Source organism: Euwallacea fornicatus, chromosome 22, assembly GCF_040115645.1.
Source record: "Euwallacea fornicatus isolate EFF26 chromosome 22, ASM4011564v1, whole genome shotgun sequence".
Classification (NCBI taxonomy): Eukaryota; Metazoa; Arthropoda; class Insecta; order Coleoptera; family Curculionidae; genus Euwallacea; species Euwallacea fornicatus.
The window spans coordinates 3,312,511-3,336,067 of NC_089562.1; the positions used below are offsets into that span (position 1 = coordinate 3,312,511).

The 23,557-nt window shown below is 40.0% G+C and overlaps 1 protein-coding gene across 2 annotated transcripts in view; it reads right to left on the reverse strand.

Moving 5' to 3' along the window:
• Positions 1–23,557, reverse strand: part of LOC136346169 (protein apterous-like) — an 85,044-nt gene that overhangs the window by 55,741 nt on the left and 5,746 nt on the right. The window contains exons 2-4 of one of the 2 annotated variants that reach the window (XM_066295104.1): positions 1,703–1,853; positions 1,448–1,649; positions 165–362 (exon numbers count right to left, since the gene is read on the reverse strand). In XM_066295104.1, coding sequence (XP_066151201.1) covers positions 165–362; positions 1,448–1,649; positions 1,703–1,853 — 551 coding nt within the window. Of the gene's footprint in view, positions 1–164; positions 363–1,447; positions 1,650–1,702; positions 1,857–23,557 lie in introns of both variants that reach the window. The other variant, XM_066295103.1, reaches the window with a different exon arrangement.

Here is a 23,557-nt window from a genome sequence, read left to right on the forward strand (position 1 = left end):
TGATATCTATCTAATTCACACTTGAAGTGTTAACTAGGCGGTATGGTAATTTCTCAATTCGGTTCGGGTATTCAGTGAAGAAACCGTCGAGGATTAGAATCATTACGCAGTTATGCGTAAAAAATACAAAAAATAATCTTTCTTTTGTCCTGCTTGGAGCTTACCTATAGTAGTCTTTTTTGCAGTAGATGTTGCCGTCCCTTGAGAAACACGTGATATCTCCGTCCAAAGTATTCCGGCACTGACAACACTGTAAACATTGGGCGTGCCACCGTCTTTCCACAGCTTGTAAAAAGTATCTGTCCGTTATTTTGTGTCCACAACCCGCACAAATTGCAATTCCACCTATTTCATCTGCACAGCTGGAATAAAAAAAATTATTAAAAACTCATTTAATTGCCGGTCGCTAAAGCTAGTAGCTTATATCCGAGTTAAAGTCGATTCTGCCTCCTGAACGAATTTGCCGAGCACTACGACGCGACCACTGGCGAAAACAAACTTTCCGCGCCAGGGCGAAAAGCAGTTTCGACATGACAAACAAATCCTGATCAAAACCGTAATTGGGTTGATCTACTTTATCAATGAGGTTTATGGCGTAAAGTATAGTACAAGCCTGTAAGGTATTGTCGTAGATCTTATAGAATTAACGTGATCTCCTTATAGATCTCTTGACTAGACCAGGTCGATCGCTAAGTGGTTATAAACCTTGAATTATATCGATTTTCATAAAATCAATGGCGTGGCTTTATTACAAACACGTGTTAAGGCACAGAAGTAAGTTACAATTATTCGTCTGTAAGTTCTCGTAAGATGCGCCATTGATTATCAACTGAAAATGAACGCGCGTACTTCAATAGATAACTCGTTTGATCAGTTCAGCAATCTCTGAAAAGTCATCAGCATAACATTGACATTAAGACAAAAATGATTTCGTGGAGAAAAAATGAATCATTTTGTCCTTTTCAAACTCCCATACGCGACAGCACTGGTTAACTTGAACCCCCCGCGATGCGTCCCTGACTAATACGTGTTGATGCACGAGAATGTACAAAGCAACTTTTCAGGGCTTTCCGAGTTTTCGAATTCTACGAAAGTGAACTGTCAGTTGCGGATTTTTAGTGCAGTTTTACAGCTTGAGCTCCCTGAATTTTCGGAACTTCGGAGTTTGAAAAAGAAATTTAAAATTTTCCATTTAAAAAAATGAGCAACTTTTTTAATTCTTCGAGGTCAGTAGCGTACATAACTCTGTTATAAGAACTAATTTTAGTACGAGTTTACCACTAGAAATTCCCTCATGGCATTTATCAAATGAGGATTATCAAACCTCTCGTATACCCCTATGTTTTAGAAATTAATCCACAGGGCTTAAGCCGTTTTCGTTGACAAGACAATTTTCAAACTAGGGGACCCCTCTGATCCCAGGTTTAACCACGCCCACTAAACTAACCTGGATGGAGGTGTTGGGGGAGTAGATGGAGTAGTGTCTGGCTCAATTTTTGGAATGTGGTGATCAAACGAAGACCCAGGTCTCCGTAGATCCGGTGGGGTGATCGGTTGGGGCGGTCGAAGGGGTGCGTTTGACGTCGTTCGGCAAGAATCGTGCAGACTAGTTTGGGGGCGGCAGGTTTCTGAGCCGCATGATTGGTGCACTGGAAGCGTTGAAAATTCACAAAAATGCACATTTTGTACAATTAATCATTACTTTTTTCAGTATGATTGTTGTTATCCTGGGTTCCAGTGGTGCCCTGAATATCCCCCGGGGGTTCTCCCTTGACTTGGGGTTCGCATGAGGGCAAGTTCGGTGACAAATCCCTAGACGGATCGTAGGCAGGTCCCAGGTACCGCTCGTTTTGCTGCTGAAACAAAATGTAACCTTCACTCTTTGACTAAGAAGCTTTTTTAATTCACAATAATCTCGAGCATGAGCTTAAGACGCCAATAAGAAGATTGAGATGATTTATTTTTCCTTATGTATCTCATGGCTGAGGCTACATTAAAACGACTGTATCGAAGACTTAACCTAAATTATCGTTAAGTATCGTAATTATATGGGCTTAAGATATTAATGGAAATGCTAATATATGGAACAGTTTTTCAGGCAACAGACGAACTTGGGAAGCACCTAGATTCTACTAGTCCTTTTTTGTCGCATATAATTGAAAGCGTCTGGTGAACAGCCATAGGAGTAGGCAATTTTGTTTTTACCAGACGAGATCGCCGAGTAAACAGCTTAAGTTATAAATATCCTTTTACAGTCGGATGTGATAGAAAAGTCTTAGTTTTTACCAGTTTTCTTTCGTCAAACCTAGGATTTCATCTGCATGTATTTCCTTTGATAAGAACACCTTACATGTTGGGCCTTTTTTCCTTTTCCTTTTCCGGTTGATAAATGGGCACGATTTCTACTCAAAAAGTCGCGCTTGTAAAAACGGATTTTGCATACAAGGAAATTTTCTTTTATATGGGCAAAGGACCCTAAAAGGAAAATTAGGGTCATTAAGGCGCAGTTTCATCAAAGAGAGGAAACTGAAAATATCATTTCGCCAAGCAGAACCGAGAACTATTTGAAAAACTTTATTTTAATGCTGGCAATTAGACTAATTCATGGCAATTGTGGCGAGGCAAAGCTGACATGACAACTTAATATATTGCCATACCGAGGGCATAAGAAAAATGTCTTAAGTGCACATCGGTATTTCGATTTTTTGCGTTTTTAATCGACGTAATTTTCAAAGCAATTTAGCCACTTTACGTAATGTCTTAAGTTCACTTTTATAAAAGTGTCGAGAAGTAATAGTTGAAACATAATCGAATATACATTGACATAATTTCTTTTCACACTTCATTTTTTATTATCTTTACTTAACATTGTGGCGATGGAATTTTAGCATTTGCGACAATAACGTAACTTGCGAGTTGGAGACCGACCGAGAAGTAGCCTAGAAGCCGGGTTCCCACGGCACATTTAAGGGGGCACTCGGCATAAATCCGATTTATTTCAAAATACGACTTGGATGTTGGTATGTCAATGGGTTTTCGTCGATAAATATCGATGTGTTTGCACGTACTATAAAGGCCCTATTTTATTTTCTGTGCTGGATCGTAATGTGGAGACGCGCGTATAACAAGAAACTGACGATTTGACTAAAGATTTGCCGCAAAGAGACGACAAATCGGCGGCCTTGCACACTCCTAAGGATCCGAAAGAAACTTTTTAACATTTTTTTGCAAAATATTTTTGAAATCGTGGTTGTAAAAAATTAAATTCGGAAACTTTGTGGCGCCATTATTTTTCGAAAAAATCAGTGGTCGGTTTTTGGATCGAAAGCTGCGTTTTTGTTTTTTGCCTCAATGATCGACGTAGCTTAGATTCTAGTAGCCATTGCAAATTGTTTCATATTTCGAAAATGTCTCTCGTCGAAACCGGCCGGAACTCCGCTGATGTGCGAGTCAATGTTAATTTATTCGGGATTGTATGGACTGCCATTGGTCGGTGCTTAAGTAGAAAAATTCCAAAAAAATCAATATTGTTTTCTCTACTTTTCACATGGGGAAAACGGGGCGCTTTCGCTAGCAGAACGACAGATCCTCATTTTTGAACGTGGTAAAAGGCAAAAAAACACAAAAATTTTTTTTTTATCTAACGCTACGACTCGTTTCCTCAAATGTGCAAAAATGCAATTTCGTGTCACGTATATGCGATCCACCCATGGTGCTTTCATCCTTCCGACCATTTCCACAAACCGATTTCAATTATCCTCACTTACTTGAACTTAACTGCTTTCCAGACCATAAAAATGAAGTACCACCGAGTCACGTGCGTAACACGGCGTTTAATTATTGACGCCAGACTATTGTTTATTTAGAACAGAAAAGTGTAGGAATACCTCGTCATGCAAAAAACGTGTACGGCTTATATGGTGTTAAATTGGCCTGGGTGCAGCCTTAATGTGTGGTATATGGTTCAATAAATAACGCGTCGTTAGAGCTTCATTCTAGAATTGAAGGAATGCAGAACGTCTATGGAGACCATTATGTTTTCTTGTAAGTGAAGCACGGTACTACCAGTACTTCTGGGTCATTAATTTTAGTACCCTCATGTTTTTAGTCAGAATTTTTATATATGCGCTGCATCTAGTTAAATTTGCTATATGGTATTAAAACAGTACTTAGTTCTCTGAAGAAGAGCAACGGAAAAGTATGTCTGCTCGTGCCATGTGCAGTACGACTCGAGTACCCAGGAGATATTTAACGGGTTTCAAGATCAGATTGTTTGAACTATACTTTAGCCTTACAACTGCAAAGTGGTCCTTTTGTTGTTGGTTCTGCGGATTATGCAACGGCTCGTCGTCATTTTTGCACTCGGATTGCAGATCTTCGAACCGTTTTCTTGCTTCTTCAATATTTGAAATGGGAATAGTTTAGAGTTTTATCGAAATGATAGCAGCGGTTACAGTTTTAGTGAGCAATTGAGGATTTGCTTAATGAATTATGTGTGGTATTTCAGGTTTGAAGATGCGTTAAGAGATTCTTAAAAACATTCTGTTTTCGAGTTTTTTTCTCCTGAAAATATGAGTTTAGGTTGAGTACTTACGAAGCTTTCAAAGCAAAATCGCATGTCTTCAACGTCTTTCGGCTTCTCCGACGAACTAATTCGATCGTCATCTTCTGGAGTTATACCGAGGAAATATCGAGGGATTCTGAGTTTTTATTTATTGACAAGTTTGAATGTAAATCGATGCTGACACGTAAAAACTTAATAAATCGTATGACCTACGTGAGCAACCTTGATAGCTCAGGCTGATATCGCTGGACTAATCTATCCTTCTAAAACTGACTAATAAGATTCCTTGACCTGTGCTTTTCTAGAACTGGTCTCTTCCACTTCTTCATCTCCTTAAAGCATTATTTTCCATTTTAGTCCTGTTGCGTGTCGTAATGGATTAATATAGATTCATGTGGACATTTACCAAAAAAAAAAAAACAAAACAAATCCATATTGCTGCTGACTTATCGTTCTCAAAACGCGCAACTTAAAATGAGCTTTGCGTGGGAGAAATTCGTATGGTTAGGCGATTTTAAAGGGACCAAGCCTTTCTTATACACCTCTCGAGAGGATCCAAGTTCGTCTCAATGGAAGACGGTAGACATCTAACAGCTCGCCTTAACAAAATTGTCCCCATTTAACGTGACGTTTCGTCTCAATTGGAAACTTTTCCGCCGCCTTTGGCTACTTCGGACCTATTGAAAACTCATACATTCTTAATCAACCGAATCCGGATAGTCGTAGTACTACCAGAAACCGTCGAAGGTCTTTTCACATCAGTCAAATACCTTAATCGCCATTGACCAAAAGATCCTATTTGAATACGTCTTTCATATGCCGCGGGTTTGAAAAAGTGGATTTTCTTATCTGGACGTTTCATCTGCGTTTTAATATTTCGACGTTGCGCCTGTTCGACAAATTTATGCAAATACAAATCTGTGCCAAAACACCTTGAATACAAAACACTTTACGGCGGTTATGAAATGCGACAGGTGCCAGCAAGATCGCCCTGTTTCTTCACTTTTTTAAATTTATTATTATTATTTTTTTTTGTTATTTTATAGAGACAACTTTTAAAGCCGCTAAAGTACCAAGTGAATGATCGCAGACTACCGACGTTAGCGCCTATCAGCCAAAGTGATGATAGGGCGGATGCTTAGCACCAGACGTACGGGTACTTTCCGCATCCGAAGAAAGAGCTAATTTATTCCAGCGAAATAATAACATAACCCAGAAGAAGCGTACATACACGCACCATGGCGTGTTACAAGTACTTAGTTGCGTATTCCCATAAACAGAACTAACATCCGCAAAAACGCATTACTGCAAAATTCTAAGTAGATTTCCTAATAATTTATTGCAATGCAAAGCGGGCAACAATAAATCACATTGTCCAATTGAATTTTAGATTTTTTTTCCGAGGCCATCGCCACACGATTTCAGTTTACGACATGCGCTCGAATATGCCACACAGATCGAAAGATCATTCAACAGAATATTTTGTGCTGGTTAGGTCATGACCCCATTGGGTACTCCTAGTGCCCCTTTTGCCCCCCGGGGGGCACACTCGCCCTGACAGCTATCAGTCTCACGACTGCACGACTCTTACGGCCGGCCGGTACTCATTACGTGCTTATGAAACGGCAGTGGTACCGCCGTTCGTGTTTGTTTAAGGCCTACGGTACAATTACGGTATGGACGACGTGGATATTGGAAAAATTCAACTGGGGGACGAAGCTGTTATGTTGGTTAATAAATTTCCGGAGAGGTCTAAGGCTTAGGAGTACGATCTGAACGTGTTGTAAATAAGTGAGCTTTGGGCATCAGTCGGCCTGACTCTTAATTTTACCGACTAAGGGCGAAAGGTGAAACCACCTATGGGCCCTGCCAGCTTGGTCGGCTCTAGAAATACAAAACCCAAATTCAGTATCGCATGGTAGCAGTACCTTCGAAAAAGTACGTGACTTCTAACGCTCCCACCTTCAAAGTGAAGAAGCGCAAGATTGGATAATGTAGGAGGGCTTCTATCGCAATTGCAGTGCCCAATTTTCCCTCACTTAAAGATGCTATTTACCATATTATGCAGGCAAAAAGATGGTTTTGGGGCTTAGCTGAGATTGCATAGGAAACAAAGTCCAACATTCCCAGACTCTCTTTTTTTGGACGCTTATAAAATCATATTCAAGAGGTCGTGATTGTGAGTTTCATTCCCAAATCGCAAGAAAGGGTGCCGTGATCATAAAATTCCCCGTTCTTGCCCCTCTAACACAGAAATTCTCAACGGCTTGGGGGGACAGAGAAATTATGGATCTGGATTCTTGTTTTGACGCCTATCAATCAGGATTAGATCTTTCGAAATAGCGACCGAACGTGATTGTGAAACCATCACGCATTTTGATCCGAAATCACAAGTTGAAAGAAAGCGGCCCAGCTGTGTCTTATGACAAAAATGTCAAGACACGGTCACCAGAAATTTAATTTTTTCCAATTGTTAGTGGCTAATTTTACAGACTTCCGAATTGGTGATGGATGTATTGGGGTCATAGAGGCACAGTTAACAGATGCCCCCTTGAATGGCGAAAGGCTTATGCCACAAAATTAGTGGGCTGTATAAGTATGTTAAATCGTTGCGATTTTTGAGAAAAGTTGACAGGGATTCAATGCCCAGATCGGCGTTTTAAAAATTTTTTTAAGTCTTTTTTGAGTTTTAAGTTGTTTCCCAAAAATTACAACCCTCCGTTTTCGAAAAATCGATGTAATTTTCCGAATTGAAAACGCTTTTCGAACCTCCAAGAACATTATTAAGGTTACTTGTAAACTTTCTAGAACGTGTCCCATTTCAACATTTCTCTAGCTCTTATAGTTTTCAAAGCACCCGCGTGCGCAAACCCAATTTGAGCAACACGGTATACAAACGTTTACTCTCAAAGCGCACACACACACGTGTTTTTTGACCTTTCGTATTGACAAAGAACATCAAAATTATTATTGCCGAAATAACGAATTAAAAAATTTATTCCTCTCCTCTTGTTTGCAACAATGTCCTCTTCTTCGCTGAACCGCGTTGATCGCAGCTGCCAATTACCATCAATAAAATCGAATTTTTTCGTTATTTTCAACGCGGCAGCCATTCCGACAGGCTCATTATTTTAGGTCGTAAACAACATTTTTCAGTTTCTGAGCTTCAGCATCGAAAGGAAGTTCTTTCAGTCGGGCTTCTGAATTATTCCTTCCCCTCGGTTGTTGGAACCGGCAAGACGCCGCTGGTGAGCGAAGAGGTGCGTTCCGCACGCAACACGAAAGTGTAACGTAGTATTTTGCGTCTTTAACTTATGTCGCCTCGACATGATAATAATTTACGCCTAAGGTTTAAATAGTACACGAGTGAAGGCTAAAGTTGTGGAGTTTATGGGGAATTGGATATCACGATTGTTGGACACTACTACCTTTTTCTCCTTCCAAGAAAATTCGTTGATCATCCACCAAGCGGTTGCGCGAACTCTTTAATGGAACAGTACTTGAGACCGGGTTTTTCTGGGGGGATTGGCCTCTGGCCTGCTCTAATTTCGCCATTTTAACGGAAATCGTCTCCCTCGTAAAGTTTCGCAATTGCGATAATTCTACATTGAAAAACCACACTCGTTTGATATAGGGTGTTCCAAATGTTCGCCATTACGTTTTACACATAAATTACGACGTCGCCGTAGAGATCAGCGAACATCTCTCAAATTCTGAGCAGTTAACATATATATAAGGGCAAAATTTCTTATTCGTCTGCTAGGTTCTTCTTGAGAGTTTACAGGAGTAGAGTACACATTTCCCTTCATAAACCCCCAAACATAAAAATCTAAAGGTGTTAGATCGGGCGGTCGCGGAGGCCAAGCAGTTGGTCTTCCCCGATTAGTCCATTTCTGCGGATGGCCAGTGGCTCACCACCAGGGAATAATGCGAAGAACGTCTGCCATGTATTAGTGCCCCGGCACCATCATCATCTTGACGTCGGAGATGTGTCGTGCAACGGTGCGATCGGCGCAAGAGGTTATACGCGACGACGTCGATCCTGGTCCGAAAATGGGGGGACCAAAATTGTAAAAAGATGCTTCGTCCACTTCCACTAGGTCGTTGATTGTAGGTTTCGCCGACATTCTAGTTCAATACAAACGTGTAACTCATCTACGTAATTTTTCCCTCTTGGATGTTCGCCTTTGTTCTGGTTTTTACAGAGGGTTCGACATGAGAAATAAACGCACTCACGCCATGAAGTCGGCTTCTTTATAATGTCAATAAATAAGATAAAAAATGGGAGCAAAATGTCGCGCGGCATGAGGCAACGTTGCTCGCTAGTTATTAAGCGATAAAAAAACGTTTCGTAACGGACGATTTTTTAATAAAATATGCGTTCGTTTTTAATGCGACATCAATATTCACCGCTTATCTTCTACAATTCTTAATGCTGCCTTTCTTGTCCGGGTTATCTTCGGCCTTCAAATTTCGTTAACGATTGATCGGTTTAGGAGGCGAGAATCTGCGTGCAGGTGATCTTCTCGTCCTCTTATCTTCTCATCTGACTTTCTTCCTAATACTTACGTATTCATGTTTAGAACTACTTTGGCCTTAATCTCCCATATCGGGGATTAGCTCTAGTGCCCCTAGCTTTATATTAACTTATCTATTCGACCATCTTCGTGTAGTTGTAATGTAATACAAACGCCAAGACTGGTAGCTAATAATCTTATTAACCCAGCACATGTTCGACGAACAGTAAATAACATCAATTGAACTTAGAAAACGACATCCAATTAATTCAACTTTGAGCCCAATACCTGTTTTAAACAAATTAATTTACATGTATGCTTGGATTAACTGCTAATAGGTGTATTGCTGCCTCTTCCTGCTCGGTAGTAAGGTGGCCCCATATTCGTGAGTTAATCAAATAAGACATCGAGGAAGCGAAATGCGATATTTCGATATACTTCAAGATAAACATATCGTGGGAAGAATTTTTCTTTCAAATTTTCAATGGATTAAGTCTTCGCTTGAAGTCCTTAAGGTCGTATTATTATATTGAAAATTACGGACCAAAGCTAACATTGTCAAACGATGCCATCGTCTGTTCATGGTTTGTCGTAGACCAAATGGTAATGACTATCATTACATAGATATATACAGGGCCTGAAGGCACTAAACGGGGATTTGTGCTGTCCGAGATTAAACTACAAATATGAATTTGTTATTGTCGATGCGATACAATTCGAGATGAAATTACCTTGCCTCAAAACTAGAGGCGGTAGAGTCCCTAAAAGAGGAGAGAACGTTTTTTTGAAATGTATTTTTCCACCTTGATGATATCTCAGAAATCTGCGCCATCGGTCTCGATTTTTGCGCATAGATTGAGAAAACTCACGAAGAGCGTGCGCATACAGGTACTTTATGGGAGATGTCGAAGAGATTGCACTTTTTCGTCGAAGATATTAAAGAAGACAATTCCGTCAGTAAGAGACAGTCAATTTGGCAAAAGGAAAATTTTATTAAAGAGAAGGAGGATGTTGAAAAAAATTGCAGAACTTGAAACAGCTGGGAAAGCCAGAAGACCGGCTCGTCCGAGGGTTGGCAAGCTTCCTCAGACGAAGCGATGGTAGGCATGACGATGATTTATGTGTACAATAAGGAGCTAACTAGTTTGAAATCTATGTATTAGTTTTTGTTCAACTCTGAAGTGATTTAAAACAGAAGGAGGAGGATCTGATTAAGATTAAACGTATAGGAGGAGTGGAAGGAGAATTAATACGAGCGATAAACCAAGACTTCCTAAGAGGAGATGAAAGGTTCTTATAAGAGGACGTAGATTAATTTCGAGGGGAGGAACCGGCCAGCTTAAAAATGAATGATAGTGTATAAAAGTCGTTAAGATCAAATCGATCAAAGGTGAAAAGATTATTATAAGGTGTACCCTGATCTATTTAATTTAATGTTTAAACTTGGGAGGGGCAATATTTAATTTGAAGAAGCAAATGCAGAAGCAGGAGCAGAAGGTTATGGAAAAGATGAGGATAACGGGGAAAAACGGTGACGGTGAATGGTCTTCATGTTATCCCTTTTCGAACGTTCAGCAAAATCGAATTATCTCGCGTATTTAAAATGATATTTTAACGTGGAAACTCTCACGACTCACCTCCCTACTCAAATCTGCTCTGAGTGCTTTCGTACACACGATTTAAGTTTCAATAGTGCAATATGCAAAAAACTAAACCATACGTGGTACCGCCTCCTAACGATCGCAACCCGAGATCAGACACAAGTGCAGCATCAATCTCTTCGCGATTTATCTGTGGGAAAGCTAATTCCTAACAAATTTAAAATTCCATGCGACTCTTCGTCCAACTTTTTTTCCCGTAGAAGAACCTGCCACTCATAAAATCGAAAAGTCATCTACGGTTAGGAATTTATTGTGCTTTGCTGTTTGCCATTTTGATATCTCATTGCATAGTTGCGGTTCTTTTTATTGGCCAAGTTGGAGTGGTAGGTACGACTTGGCATGTAACTTTCCTAACCTCTCCAAGGGATATAATTTTTTCGTTCCGATCTTAAAATATAAACAAAACAATCGTTCTTTTGGAATGATAACCGACAGTCATTATCGCTTTAGCCGCTAATCAATAATAAACTTTTAGACATAATAATGTATCTGAATTGTTCGCTTCGCTTGTAAATGACTGTTACTCTCTCTGCGACAAATACACAAATAAATAATTATGGAACATCATTTATGTATTGAAATCGCCGTGTTTTAGTACGGATGCCCTGATATCGCTTTCTGACCTATGCTTTGACTTCCTGAACTTTAGATAATAAATACTGTGGGTGTACTTACATCTACTAACATAGCTGCGAATGTATTTATAATTTAGCTACTGGACTTCTGCACATTTTCGACGGGCAACCACCTGATTTCAATGCCTTCAAAGACATTTTTGTAATATGGAAAAACCTTATTTGAACGTTTTCGGCACGTTTCATTTGAATCGAGTAACCGAATGACGGTTCATTTGCGCCATTTTAAGACCCTCAAATTGCATTAAAAAATTGGGGAGAAATAAGCGGGTTTGTGTCCTAAGCGTGTGCTAGCACCAAGTGGCGCCATCTAACCGGAGTCCGTCTACAGGTCTTTGGGGGCCGATTTTTTTGACCCTGTTAAATGTGGGATTCGCGTGAAGACTTCCCCTTCTGGTCATCAAAATCACCGAATAATTCCAACGTCTCTTACCGACGATCGAGAAAACTACGTCCTGCATCTCGTCCTCGATTTCCTAATTCAGTTCCTTTTGGCCTTTTTCGAATCCTCTTGACGCTGTTTTAATCTGTCAAACAGTGATTTCTGGCCGCTAGGACGTCATGAAACGCACCATTACAGGAGACGAGATCTACGCACACGACTCGGACATAACCGATCAATCGAGCGGATATCGTGCAAATGGTGCGAAGAAGGCCGAAAAATGGCGCCGAAATTGCTCAAAAATCAAGATCATGTTGACAGTTTTCTTCGATAGTGAAGCAGTGTCGCGCATGATAAATTTCTTCCCCCAGGCCAAACTGTTAACTGAGAACACTGTTCGAGTGTTCTGCGTCGCTTGCGCAAAGCGATCCGCCTCAAGAGGCCAAAATTGCGAACGGACAATTCCGGGTTTTTGCACCACCATAGTGCACCGTCCCACACCTGGAGAAAACATTTCGCCAAACACGCGACCCACATCGTTCCACGACCACCGCATTCGCCTGATTCGGCGCCGTCGGATTTCTGGCTCTTCAACAAACTCAAAACTCAAGGGCACCGGTTCGTCTCGATTGGGGAGATGAAAGCCGAAGAAAGTACTGAAGGCCGTTCCGGAAAAAGACCTCTCCGACTGCCTCGACGATCGGAAGGAACGATGGCTTGAGTGAATCGTATAAGACGGGGAGTACATTGAAGGCGATGAAATTTGTTCGAACGAATAAATAAAGGTTTCTCAATTTATAAACAAATTCACCATATTTTTTGACCGAAGCAGTACAACTTATAAAGCAGACCGATGTAGCTACAATTAACAAACTAATGAAACTAAAGATATATGTGCCACCAAAGGAAATGCACAGAAATCTCTCCTTTGATCGGCCGTTTAATTTGTTGGAACAATCTAGAGTGAGCAGGAGCGTTTCAAAATAAATTCTCAGTTCATTTGCTTCATTGCATATTCATAGAACTACCACATTAGTCCTCAGAGATATATTGTAATTGCCATTATCTGCCTCATTGCTCGACAATTTTATTAATAGGTTACTGCCGCATTGGCACGTTAGCTTTCTTGTGTATAATATCAAAAAATTTACATACGTACACATGATGTAAAATGAAAACAAACAGAAAACATTGTTTATTATCTATCTATTTCTGGCCATTAATAACCACGTAATTATAGTATTGTTAAGGCATTTTATTCAGATTGTTAATGACAGTTAGGTAACTAGAGCAAAAAACTGATATACCACTTTTCTTTTGCGTGTATTGCTGACATGATTAATGCTGAGATAATTTCATCATTATATCGTTATTGGATAATAGACGTTGAAATGGCTAAGGAAATTAAGATACTTGAGATCTTGGGTCGAAAATTGAAAATCGGTACCACCTGAGAGCAGGTAAAGTAAACGTGAGACGAAATCAGTCTAAAACTGTAAATTATTGCGTTAGTGAGCAGATCAATCACCGGGGCTTGACGTTGAACAAGAGAAACTTGTTACATTTCGGTGGGTCATAATTAATCTGTTCTATCCCATTCGAAGCAGGCCAGTATTCATTTGTGGCAGATTTATGGTTTGAGAGAATAAGTTGGGTATATGGGAGTTTTATCATGAGCTGAAACGAAGGGAGTAGCGTGATTGAAGAGTCGGTGTTTACTCAGATATGTCAAACAGGCATTATTTCAAGTTGACTTTTCGTAGTCGGAAAGTCCATCTGTCCGCAGTAGAACCGACCATGGAACCCCGACATTGTATTTTCAAATTGATATTGAAAACGAGCACGGAAGATCGAGAGCGCCTATTTTGGTCAGGTGGTACGAGCCAGGCTGCGCCAGGTCTGCTTCCCACGATTCCTGGATCGATGAACCTGTCAGACATAATTAACTCGAGCGTTAACTGTTAGAGGTCTATTGACACATTCGTGATTACCGTGGACTTAAATCTGGTTAAATCGTCGGTTTCGTCTGAAATTCGTAATTTATAACGTGTAGCCCGATAACTTTTAATGACGGTTAACAGAGAAATGGCAAATTCGGTTGTTTGAAGTGAAAAAATCTCGTAATGCGTTTTTCATCTCTTCAAGACAATTTTTAAGGCGCAAGCCCAGGGTTCAAAAATTTCGTCCATATAGGTTTAATAGCCCCCAAAAAATTCTCGGATCTCATCTTCGAAACGTGCGGAGGACGTGCTAAAGCCCTTGACGACAGTGGTGTTTTTCATTTTTATAAAAATCGATTTAGATCCTAAATTAACTCTACGTAGCTCAGTTCTGGCCCGAAAGTCGGAGATTGAGAAATCTTCATTTAGAGGCTGTTGACAGCCTGATTTGCACTGACTCGTAGAGTTCTTCCAAGAAATAACTTTAACATACTGTTTAAGCCAATCGCTAAACCGGTTCCCGAGATATCGGCTCTTGAAATTTGAACACGGGAAAAGGTATGTGCTACTGCTTTAGAAACTTTAAAGAAACGTTTGAGGTGCTGTTTTTGGGTTTGAGAGACTGCCATGGATTCTGTGGTGAGCGTTGGTGCACAAGTTGAGATCTTGAAATTTTGGAAATGTCACTTGAGATATTTTTATCTCAGAGGCAAAAATTAAAAACATCGTAATTTGAGCTTAAACCAACTTGGTCCTGTATCGACCGCCCTTGTCGTGTACGACACGACATTTCAGGACATTATGCATATAGCGGTGGTCACAAACTTTTCGCTCAATTTTCGATGACTCCAGCTTGGAAAGGGTGGATTTTAGGACGCATTTTTATAGGAGTAAACAGTCTTATTTTAATCTCACAAAAATCAACTTTGAATCATCCTGTATGAAGGCTACACGGGGAAGGTCCGCTTTGTCCGTTCGGACCAACGTCGAGAAAATACGATTTTACTGTTGGTCCGCTCCGGTTCTTGCCCGAACGGACATGTTGTTGCCCCGTTTGATGACGGCTCGTATGACATCATCATTTGTCTACGAGATGACTCGAAAATGCCAAATTCGACGAAAACGTGACAAATCACGTTTTCCTCGTGTACTCTTCACGTGTCTGTGATTCCCAGAGACCTTGCCTATTGAAGCGCGGCAATCCTTACAACTTACTTCTCAGTCTCTCTCCAAGTTGACGTGCCCCTACTTTACGGTCATATTTCGAGAAAAGTTTCTTGATTCAGTTGTTATCTCGAGGAATTTTGTTGAGATCAGTGGCGTGCTCAGCCCATAAATTCGTCCCTTTTAGACAAGCGGCCGTTTCCTGGACTAGATAATGCAGCGTAAAATTAACCGCAAACAAAAAGCGCAATTCAGCCCGACCTGGCTACTATATTTATGTATTTGTATTTACATTAATAACACGAAACAACTGCAATAATAGATATAATTGCCCAGATAAATTAACTTGCAATCTCGGTTAACGATAATGCACAATTAAAAGCATTACAATTCGCAATTTGCACTTGCCGCTCCAATCCTAGCTGTCATTTGTAAATAACTAAATGCATGTTGTACTGTTTTGTTTTCTATCTTAATTATATTCTAATTGCTAATGTTCCACCAGGTTTTTCTCTATCGTTGTGATGGGCTGCTATAAAGATCGCCTAAAATGGCCTGGGAGATATAACTTTGCAGTACCTACTTGCATTTATCTATGTATACAATGAGTGATTTTTCCCCGAGTCGAAGCAAGATATCACGCGGTTAACGACAAAAACCCTTAAGAAGTCGTCAACGGGACCGAATTAGAATTAAAAAACGAATGTTAATGAATTTTCAAATAGATATCTCGCCATTTTGGTAGAACGGACTGTCCGGTTTTTGTACCGGTCACAGATTTTTTCGTCGAAGACATACAATTTCTACGTATATAGCCACATCGGGTTTTTAGTATTCTGATGTCGCGCCGTATTGACATTTGTCCAATCAGAAATGCAGACTTGTCCTCTCGGTTTATTTTAAATGATATACAATTATTTTCTGAACAAGGTAAACGCTTCAGGTGATGCATGCGGTTTTTTTCAAATCGAAATTTCAATTGCAATTGCAGTAACGAGAATAATTCATAACTTAGTTATGATACGACATTTCAAGAAGCCCCCCCGACAGGTGGGCCGTGCCTACCGGCAACGGTAGAATTTGGCCACGGACTCATATTACAGTTATGAAAGTGGGAGAGAACAGGCATTCTAATTCGATCATTAATTGCTGGATAATAATGGCTAAATTATTAAGTTCAATTTATGTTTCTTACACAAGGTCGGGCTATTCAGGGCACCACGAAATAGACAAATTGCGGGTTATTTCGGTAATCGCAGTGCACAGGGAATTTGCAGCGATCAAGCACTGCAGCTGAAGAAGCTTGAATCAGCGCTTTTCTCCTGACAATTTGATTTGTGCGAAGGTTGATTCAAAATTGCAGCTTTGCAGCGTAATACGCCTTTCCGCGTTGAGTCGGCGCTACAGCGAAACGCTACCGCTGTAATGAGCGCTGCCACTCCTTGAATGCACCCATAAGTCATATTATTCGTTGTCAATTTTTCCGGAACATTTTGGATCTCTCCGGGACAGGCCAGATTTCTCCGGGGTAGTTAACGAAATTCAGGTGACTTGAGGAAGAAGAGGAGATGTGGACGAAGTAATCGTCGGCGCACACCGTTTAGCCCTGAGGATGCATCAAGTCGGGAGGAGGCAACCGAGTTGGACCCAGTCACTTGATCCATAAATTACCAGTACGATGCATTACTTCGATTTTTATGCAGATAAGTAAAGTCGAGTTTTCATAGTATAGGAAGTGCCACTGAGGCACATCCAATTAAAAGCGAATTTGAGGAAGAGAGCTGAAGAAAATATTCATAGAGCTGATGTATGTCACGAGTGTAAGCGTCAAATTGTTATTTTGTCAATGCTGCATGCACCAGGCCACTTTCCCTTAGAGGATGCTGAATAACCAGCAAATTCTATGGCACCATCGGAATGCAACTAAGTATTTATCCTCTTGCACTTGAAGGCAACGAGATGGAAATGATACGTGGAAATAATCGAAAAAAGGTTATTGCAACTCAGTGGCCACATCCCTGTATTTTTCTCACTTAGCCACTCGTGCAGTTCAGGTCAGTTGGGGTTAATTCTGGTCATTTCAATTTTCTATGGGCTTAGCAAGTGGCATTGTTGGTAAAATTCGAATCGGGACTATTGGAAAAAGATTTTTGAGTTATGGGGGAAAGGTACTGAAAATCATATAGCAGACTTGCGTGAAAGCTTGATGTTTCTCATGTCGATGCTCCTAAAACCCCCCAGGCAAGTTGGCTCAGTACACTAGCTAGTGCCTACTCTCTTGATTAGGTAGAGTCTTGGGATCTCCTGCGATTGGCGAAGCCCTGCGATTAAACCCTCTCTCCTCTGCAACCCCTAAGTACTTAACCGTCAATCATACCAAAACACGAACAAGAAGCGATCGTGGAGTAGAAAGCTTAGGTAGTACCGTTCCAATCCTCGTATAGCAGCTTGGTGCAGCGACCAGTTTTTCGATCGTCTTCGTATTGGTATTGTGGTGCCATAACTCGTCTTCCTGATTCATAATTCATCGGGTGTGTTGATGCCAATCCTCGATTTGCCCGTTTTTTCGGATGTAAGAGATGAAAATGGCGTCGTTATCGTTATGGAGGCCTGACAATTTTTTCGCTCCTGCCATCTGTCGCATTGTAAATAATTACCGAGACGCAGCTCCATTTTTTCCGAGCGTGCGGTATTTGCCTGATGAAGATAAAGCATTTTTAGAAGAAAAACTTCTTGCCGGGAATCAAAATATATAAATTTCAGGCATCCGCCGATGGCATAGCGTGCAGAATGGGCGGATGTAAATAAATACATAAATGAATTCAGAAACGGCCCGTTGATGCGATCTATAACACTGCGAGTGAGTTTCCCCGTACAATGGCTAAATTCTTTAAAATCTACATCCTGCACCCAACGGTGAAGACGTGATAAATTTCAACCATTAAACTCAGCTATGTTCGCTTCAATATAACGGTATCGCGACCATCTAGGCGCTTTGAACTATTTTAAGTCCTTCATTCATATCTGGAAGAACTCATGGAAAAGGCGTTTTTTTATGGACCTATTTCTGGTGAGGTTATAAATTACAAAAACAGTCATTTGTCTGCGGACGGGTCGACAACAGCGACACAGTGACAGCCGTGGTGGGCTCCGTAATTAACGACCTCAAAAGCACATTTTTCAAAAACGAATCGCCCTCATTTTTCATCTGGAATGAATTTGGGAAACGCCAAAGGTTTAAAAGTCGTTTATTTATATATGATTCTTGGTGCGAGTTTGCCACATCGTGTCTAAAATGTGTGATTTCTCTAGAATGAAAAATTGGAATTTCCCATATGAAATGACAATTTCTGGAATGGCACATAAAGGATTGCGGGGATTATCGAACTGGTTATCTACATCCCCTCTGAGCTTTTAAATGTTGTTTACCGAACGATAAATCTGACAACGTGTTATCCCGGTTGGGACTACATTTCGGTACCCACATACTTATATAATGTCACTAAAAGATAATAAATTAGGCCAAGTTATTTGAAACAAACTAGAAAACAACATTTCTTTAATATTTTGGATGCGAGAGTGGTGTTTAGTTTGGAATCGCTTTGATATTTGAGTCTGCCAATAAATAGCTGTTTTTGAAAATGGATGGCGTATGAATTACGAGATCTTGGCGAACTCTTTGGGTGGGCGTTGTGAAGCTTCATTCATACTGAATAAATCTACTTTGGGGATTTTAGCAGGAAACCTATTTGTGTCGTCTGCGAGGTCACACATACCTAAAGAAATCAAATTCGGTACTAGAGCCCAAGGAACTATACAAATGGCACCCTTTTCTTACAGATCAGTCCCTTAAACGAACTATTTCCCGTCGAGTGTCACTCTTCGTAACCATGTCGTGGATTTTTAACACGGGTGAACCACCGTTATCGTTTCAAACTGAACATTTACTTGGCATTCTATAACGACATATTTTAGGCACGTCACTGCTAAAATGCAGTGGAGTACCACCCCGGGATCGTGCACAATAATTTTTCAAAAATGTTCCCCATTAAAATGAGTTTCGTGCTCATATCTAAGGCGCGATGACTCGAGACGTCTACACCACTGATTCTTATCGTTCTACCAGACGTCCAGGCGAACCCTGGACGTAGGAGATTAACATGGGATATCGTTTTTTTTTTTAATTTTTTTAACGCCTGTACGGAATGTCCAGTTGAACGCCTTTTACGTGGAGGTCAGATCGGCCATCATTCCAGAATTTTGTCAATCTTCTAACTGGAACTGTTTTGGACCAAAGCTCGTCCAAATTTCCAAAACTCGAATGTCCCGCGTATCCGTTCGAGGCCATGATTGATAAGATTGGTCGAGTAATTGCTGGAAATGTTTTTGTAAACAATGTTAAAGTGTTTTTGTTTTTGCTCACTTGTTTGGTTAAACTTTAATATGTAGGTAGTTGTTTAATTTATTTGTTTTCAGTTTTTTGTCCCATTTAAATAAAAAGTCAAATAAAAAAAAATAAAAAAATCACTCGACATGGGATTTCGACGCTTATGATATTAGCGACTCTACGTTTGGTTAAATCTGACGTCGGTTCTGACCAATCGCGGCCCTAAACTGTTACGCGGGACATTCAAATGTTTTCGAATTTGGAGGCCTCTTGCGTCAAAACAGCTCGAAGTAGAAGATTGGAAAAATTGCGGAACAGTTTTACAGCAATCCGTGAAAGCGCAAAAAAATAAAAACCGATTTCAAACGGTAATCTCTCCTGTTCAGGGTTCGTCTGGACACCCGGTATTATGGAAGTCTTTTCAGATTAGTTCTTGTTCGTGGAAACTTGTTCGTTGTACGCCTATGATTTTCTGCAGCTCGAACTTACAATCCTTAAGTACGCAGAAAGCACTGTAAAACTTAAAACTCACGAAGTTTGCTGACTTACATTCCTCTGTTAGTCATCTGTAGCAGATATTTTTGCATTCGCTCTTATTAGAGATTGGAGCGCTGAAAATGTCCTTAAGAAGAAAATTATAAAGAAAGTGACGTACCAGTGATAACACGGTACGCGGACAAATTAATGTCAAGTTCTCAAAATTAACATCGCATTTGATGACTGTTTATATAACTACACATTAAGATTAAACTTTTTGCAGATAACAAGTTAACGTATCCCCTAAAATAACTCATTTGTCAGAGCTGCACAAGAAAAATGCCACCAGTCGGTTAATAAGCGCAGAAACAATAATTATTTGTCCAGAAGAATTTATTAATATGGTTGCAGTGTGCTCATTAAGAAATATTTGCCAGGTCTTACCATCTATGGATGGCCTTTTTTTCTCCGTTAACAGGAAGTTACTCGTTATTGATGAATAAATTGCCCATATGGAAAGATGCCTTTTTGATTTAAGGACGCACTCTTTAATTTTTATATGAGCCTCTTGTAAAGCGCCAATTAAATTTGCAGCAGAAGAAACACGCTAACAATTCATGTATCATGGAATCAGCTATTTCAACTTCAACTATTAAGAATCGTGTGCTTCAAAGACGACTAACAATGGTTTAAATTTACTTCTTTTAGTTTCGATGGTCAAATACTAGATGAAACCGTAGAATATCACCTCCCCAGTGAATTACCACGACTACCCCGAAGATCACATTCTCGGAGTCTTCTTTGAAATGGTGCATCGCATGTGATATCGCAAATTCAGTAACAGTGATGTGGCTCACTCGTAGGTATTCCCCGGACACCGTAGCCACTCTGACTGATTACCGCAACGTGAGGTAATGGATGATTACGACTCTTGAGATGTAAAGTGCGTAACGGAGTGGAAGAAAAAACGTACTTAGTACTAGAAAGAAGGTACATAAGACCGCAACAGGAATGCTCCACTTACTTATATTTATTATTATTGTCTGCACAAACTTAGTCCGAACGTCGTGTCATCGTGAGGACTTCGGTCACGAGAAAGATTCGTCTTAAGACTCTTCTATGTACTGTTTATAGGCAAAAATACGAATGTGAATGGAGAATTTAAAGCAAACACTGTTGAAAAATTACCAAACGAAAGAACTTGCAAGTCCATAACTATAGTCTCGGAGCTTGCTCCTCAGAAATGCATGAAACCCATATCCATGATTAGCATATTTTTTCTAACTTTTTTTAATAAACCTACCGGGCAATGTTTCTCATAGTCGTGGGAATCATTGTTTCGGTTTATAAAACCCGATTTCGCTCTGAATAATTTGGCTCATCTTACTGCATTACACGAGGTGTCAGAATGGCATTGGCTTGTAACCTTTCGTGATTGCTTATGAAGTCAGAGATTGTGTGTGAATTACCAGATTTAAATCTACATGAAGGGTAGCGTGCCATTCAGCAGAAATCTCAAGACTTGCATAACTGTTGACTCTGTCGAAGTCGGCCAATGACACGCATACGAGGATTTGATGAGATTTTTTCTCTACCGCAGACGGAAGGAAACACGTTGTGCCCGTGACATTTGAAGGAATACTGCACGTGCGATAAAGAGATTTTTGCAGAATGCCGACGAGTTGATGACGGTTGCTATAAGTACTTGGACCAACGCGAAAATCATCATCAAGATGCGTCGCGCACGCTCTAAGTAACGTTGACGTGTTTGACAAGCTAATTGACATTGACTAAGATGCTCGAGACAACTGACAAACTGGCACTCAAGGCCTCCGTCAAAGGCATTTTAGATAACGTCATTCGCGTTATCAAAGACAGTTTTTTTCCCTATTTTACGAAATCGTACACAATTAGAAAGGCAATTTCCTACGTGGAAAAAAACAATTAATACTCTACAAATCTGTCAGATTAGCATAGGCGAGCGGGAAATTTGACTATCGAATTTCGTTACAGAAACTTCATGCATAAAATATGAAGTTGCACAAAACGCAAATTCTCATTGGACTGATCAATCAAGTATCGCTTGTCGCCCAAGGCGTGTCAGAGCAATAGCCGTTTGCATAAACAGATTAACACCTAATCCACTTAAAATTTCATTTGTGTGAGTGTAAAAGTAAACTGATTTCTCTCTCGATGCCGAAAGAGGGAAAAATTGTGGGAAGTATCTTGAGGACTCTGACGGCGCAATATTTCCATATAAAGAATCAAGAGGAAGAGCACGGTCGTGTGAGGATGCCTAATACTTATGTGAAGAACATAATAAAAGTGCTCGTCTTATCTCCGATGGAATATCAAAAAGTCTTTACCGTTACCTTTAAGCCAAAGCAGACAGGCACAGTGTAATTTTCTGCATCTAAGTATGTGTACCGGGGATATGAAACAAGAGAAGATACATAATTAGATACAATTCGTAGCTCTTTTCAACACGAAACGTATATCACGTAAAAGCTTAAGCCTCGTTTATACACTGGAAGCTCTTGTCAAAACCGTCACCAAATTCATCATTCTAAAACCATTTAAAAGCGTCTGGCTAGATGAAGGGACCACCTAACGCTCCCTTTACAAAGCAGATGTTTAAGGCGATAACAATAAAACGCATCTTTTGAGTGCCATTATGACAATCTAAAGGAAAACAGTCTGTGTGACCGCTACCTGAAATATTTCATTTTTATGTAAAGCTGCGATCCAGAATGCCAAAATGAAGTTCTTGAATTTGCCTTGAAAGATCGGCGTTCAGTATCGATCAGGTCCACTCGTTTCTTAAATTAATATTATTTTGGCGTGTTTTCTCCTAAGCAATAAAATCTTGAATTCAAGGACGTAGCAGACTCCTCTATAGCACGTTTCGAGTTACAATAAGAGGACAATAACAGCTATAGTACTGACCTTTGTAACACGTTTTTCGAGTGTGAAATTCGGGCATTCGGTAGAAGATTAAAGTACTTTTGAAGCACATTTGAATTTTGAATGGCGTTCGCTTTTCAAAACATTTTAAACGGGCCATAATCCCTCCCCTGGTCGGGGGCTTCGGCTTTACGTGTATGGGCTTGCGGTGTATTATTTTTTCGTTAGGATATCGGCTTACTAAGGTGGTGTCGAGGTGTATTATTTATGAATGGATATATTCGGGTAATCCCTGCTTAGAAATAATGGTGAAATTGAAAAATAGGAGCTTAAGTATCTTTGCTGGTTTAGCTCGATTCACATGCACTAGATGAAGTACCTACGTATTAATGAAATTATTTAATTAATCGTGTTTTTAAATGTAAAAATGTTGTCGAAATGTACTTATTCGTGTACCTCATGTGTCTTCTAGAAATTTCCTAGTTCCTATCGTAAGTTCAAGGTTTAGCGCAAGTCACTATAATCACTCTTTCAAATTGGAATACAGCTACGAAAAGCCTTCTGCTGGAGCGGAATTGTTTATAAAATTATCATGTATTCTTCGATGATGTTGGGTCATACAGGGTGTTTCTGAATAGATCTAATCTAGCACATATCCATATATGTATGCATGAAATTGGTGCATATGGAATGTTAAGTGCGTTCTATAAACTAAAATATACTCATGATTTCCGTAGTGAACATGGCGTAAAACATAATGACAACATCGAAAATCCTCAATGATCTGCAAACCTCACGATTGGATTACTTACCAAACAGTAGCGTACCAGATCCGGGAACAAAATCTGTTGGTCAAATGGATTTTGCACTGTAACACCAAAACATTGTTACGATAATTGAAACGAAACACTCTTCAAATTCTCCAA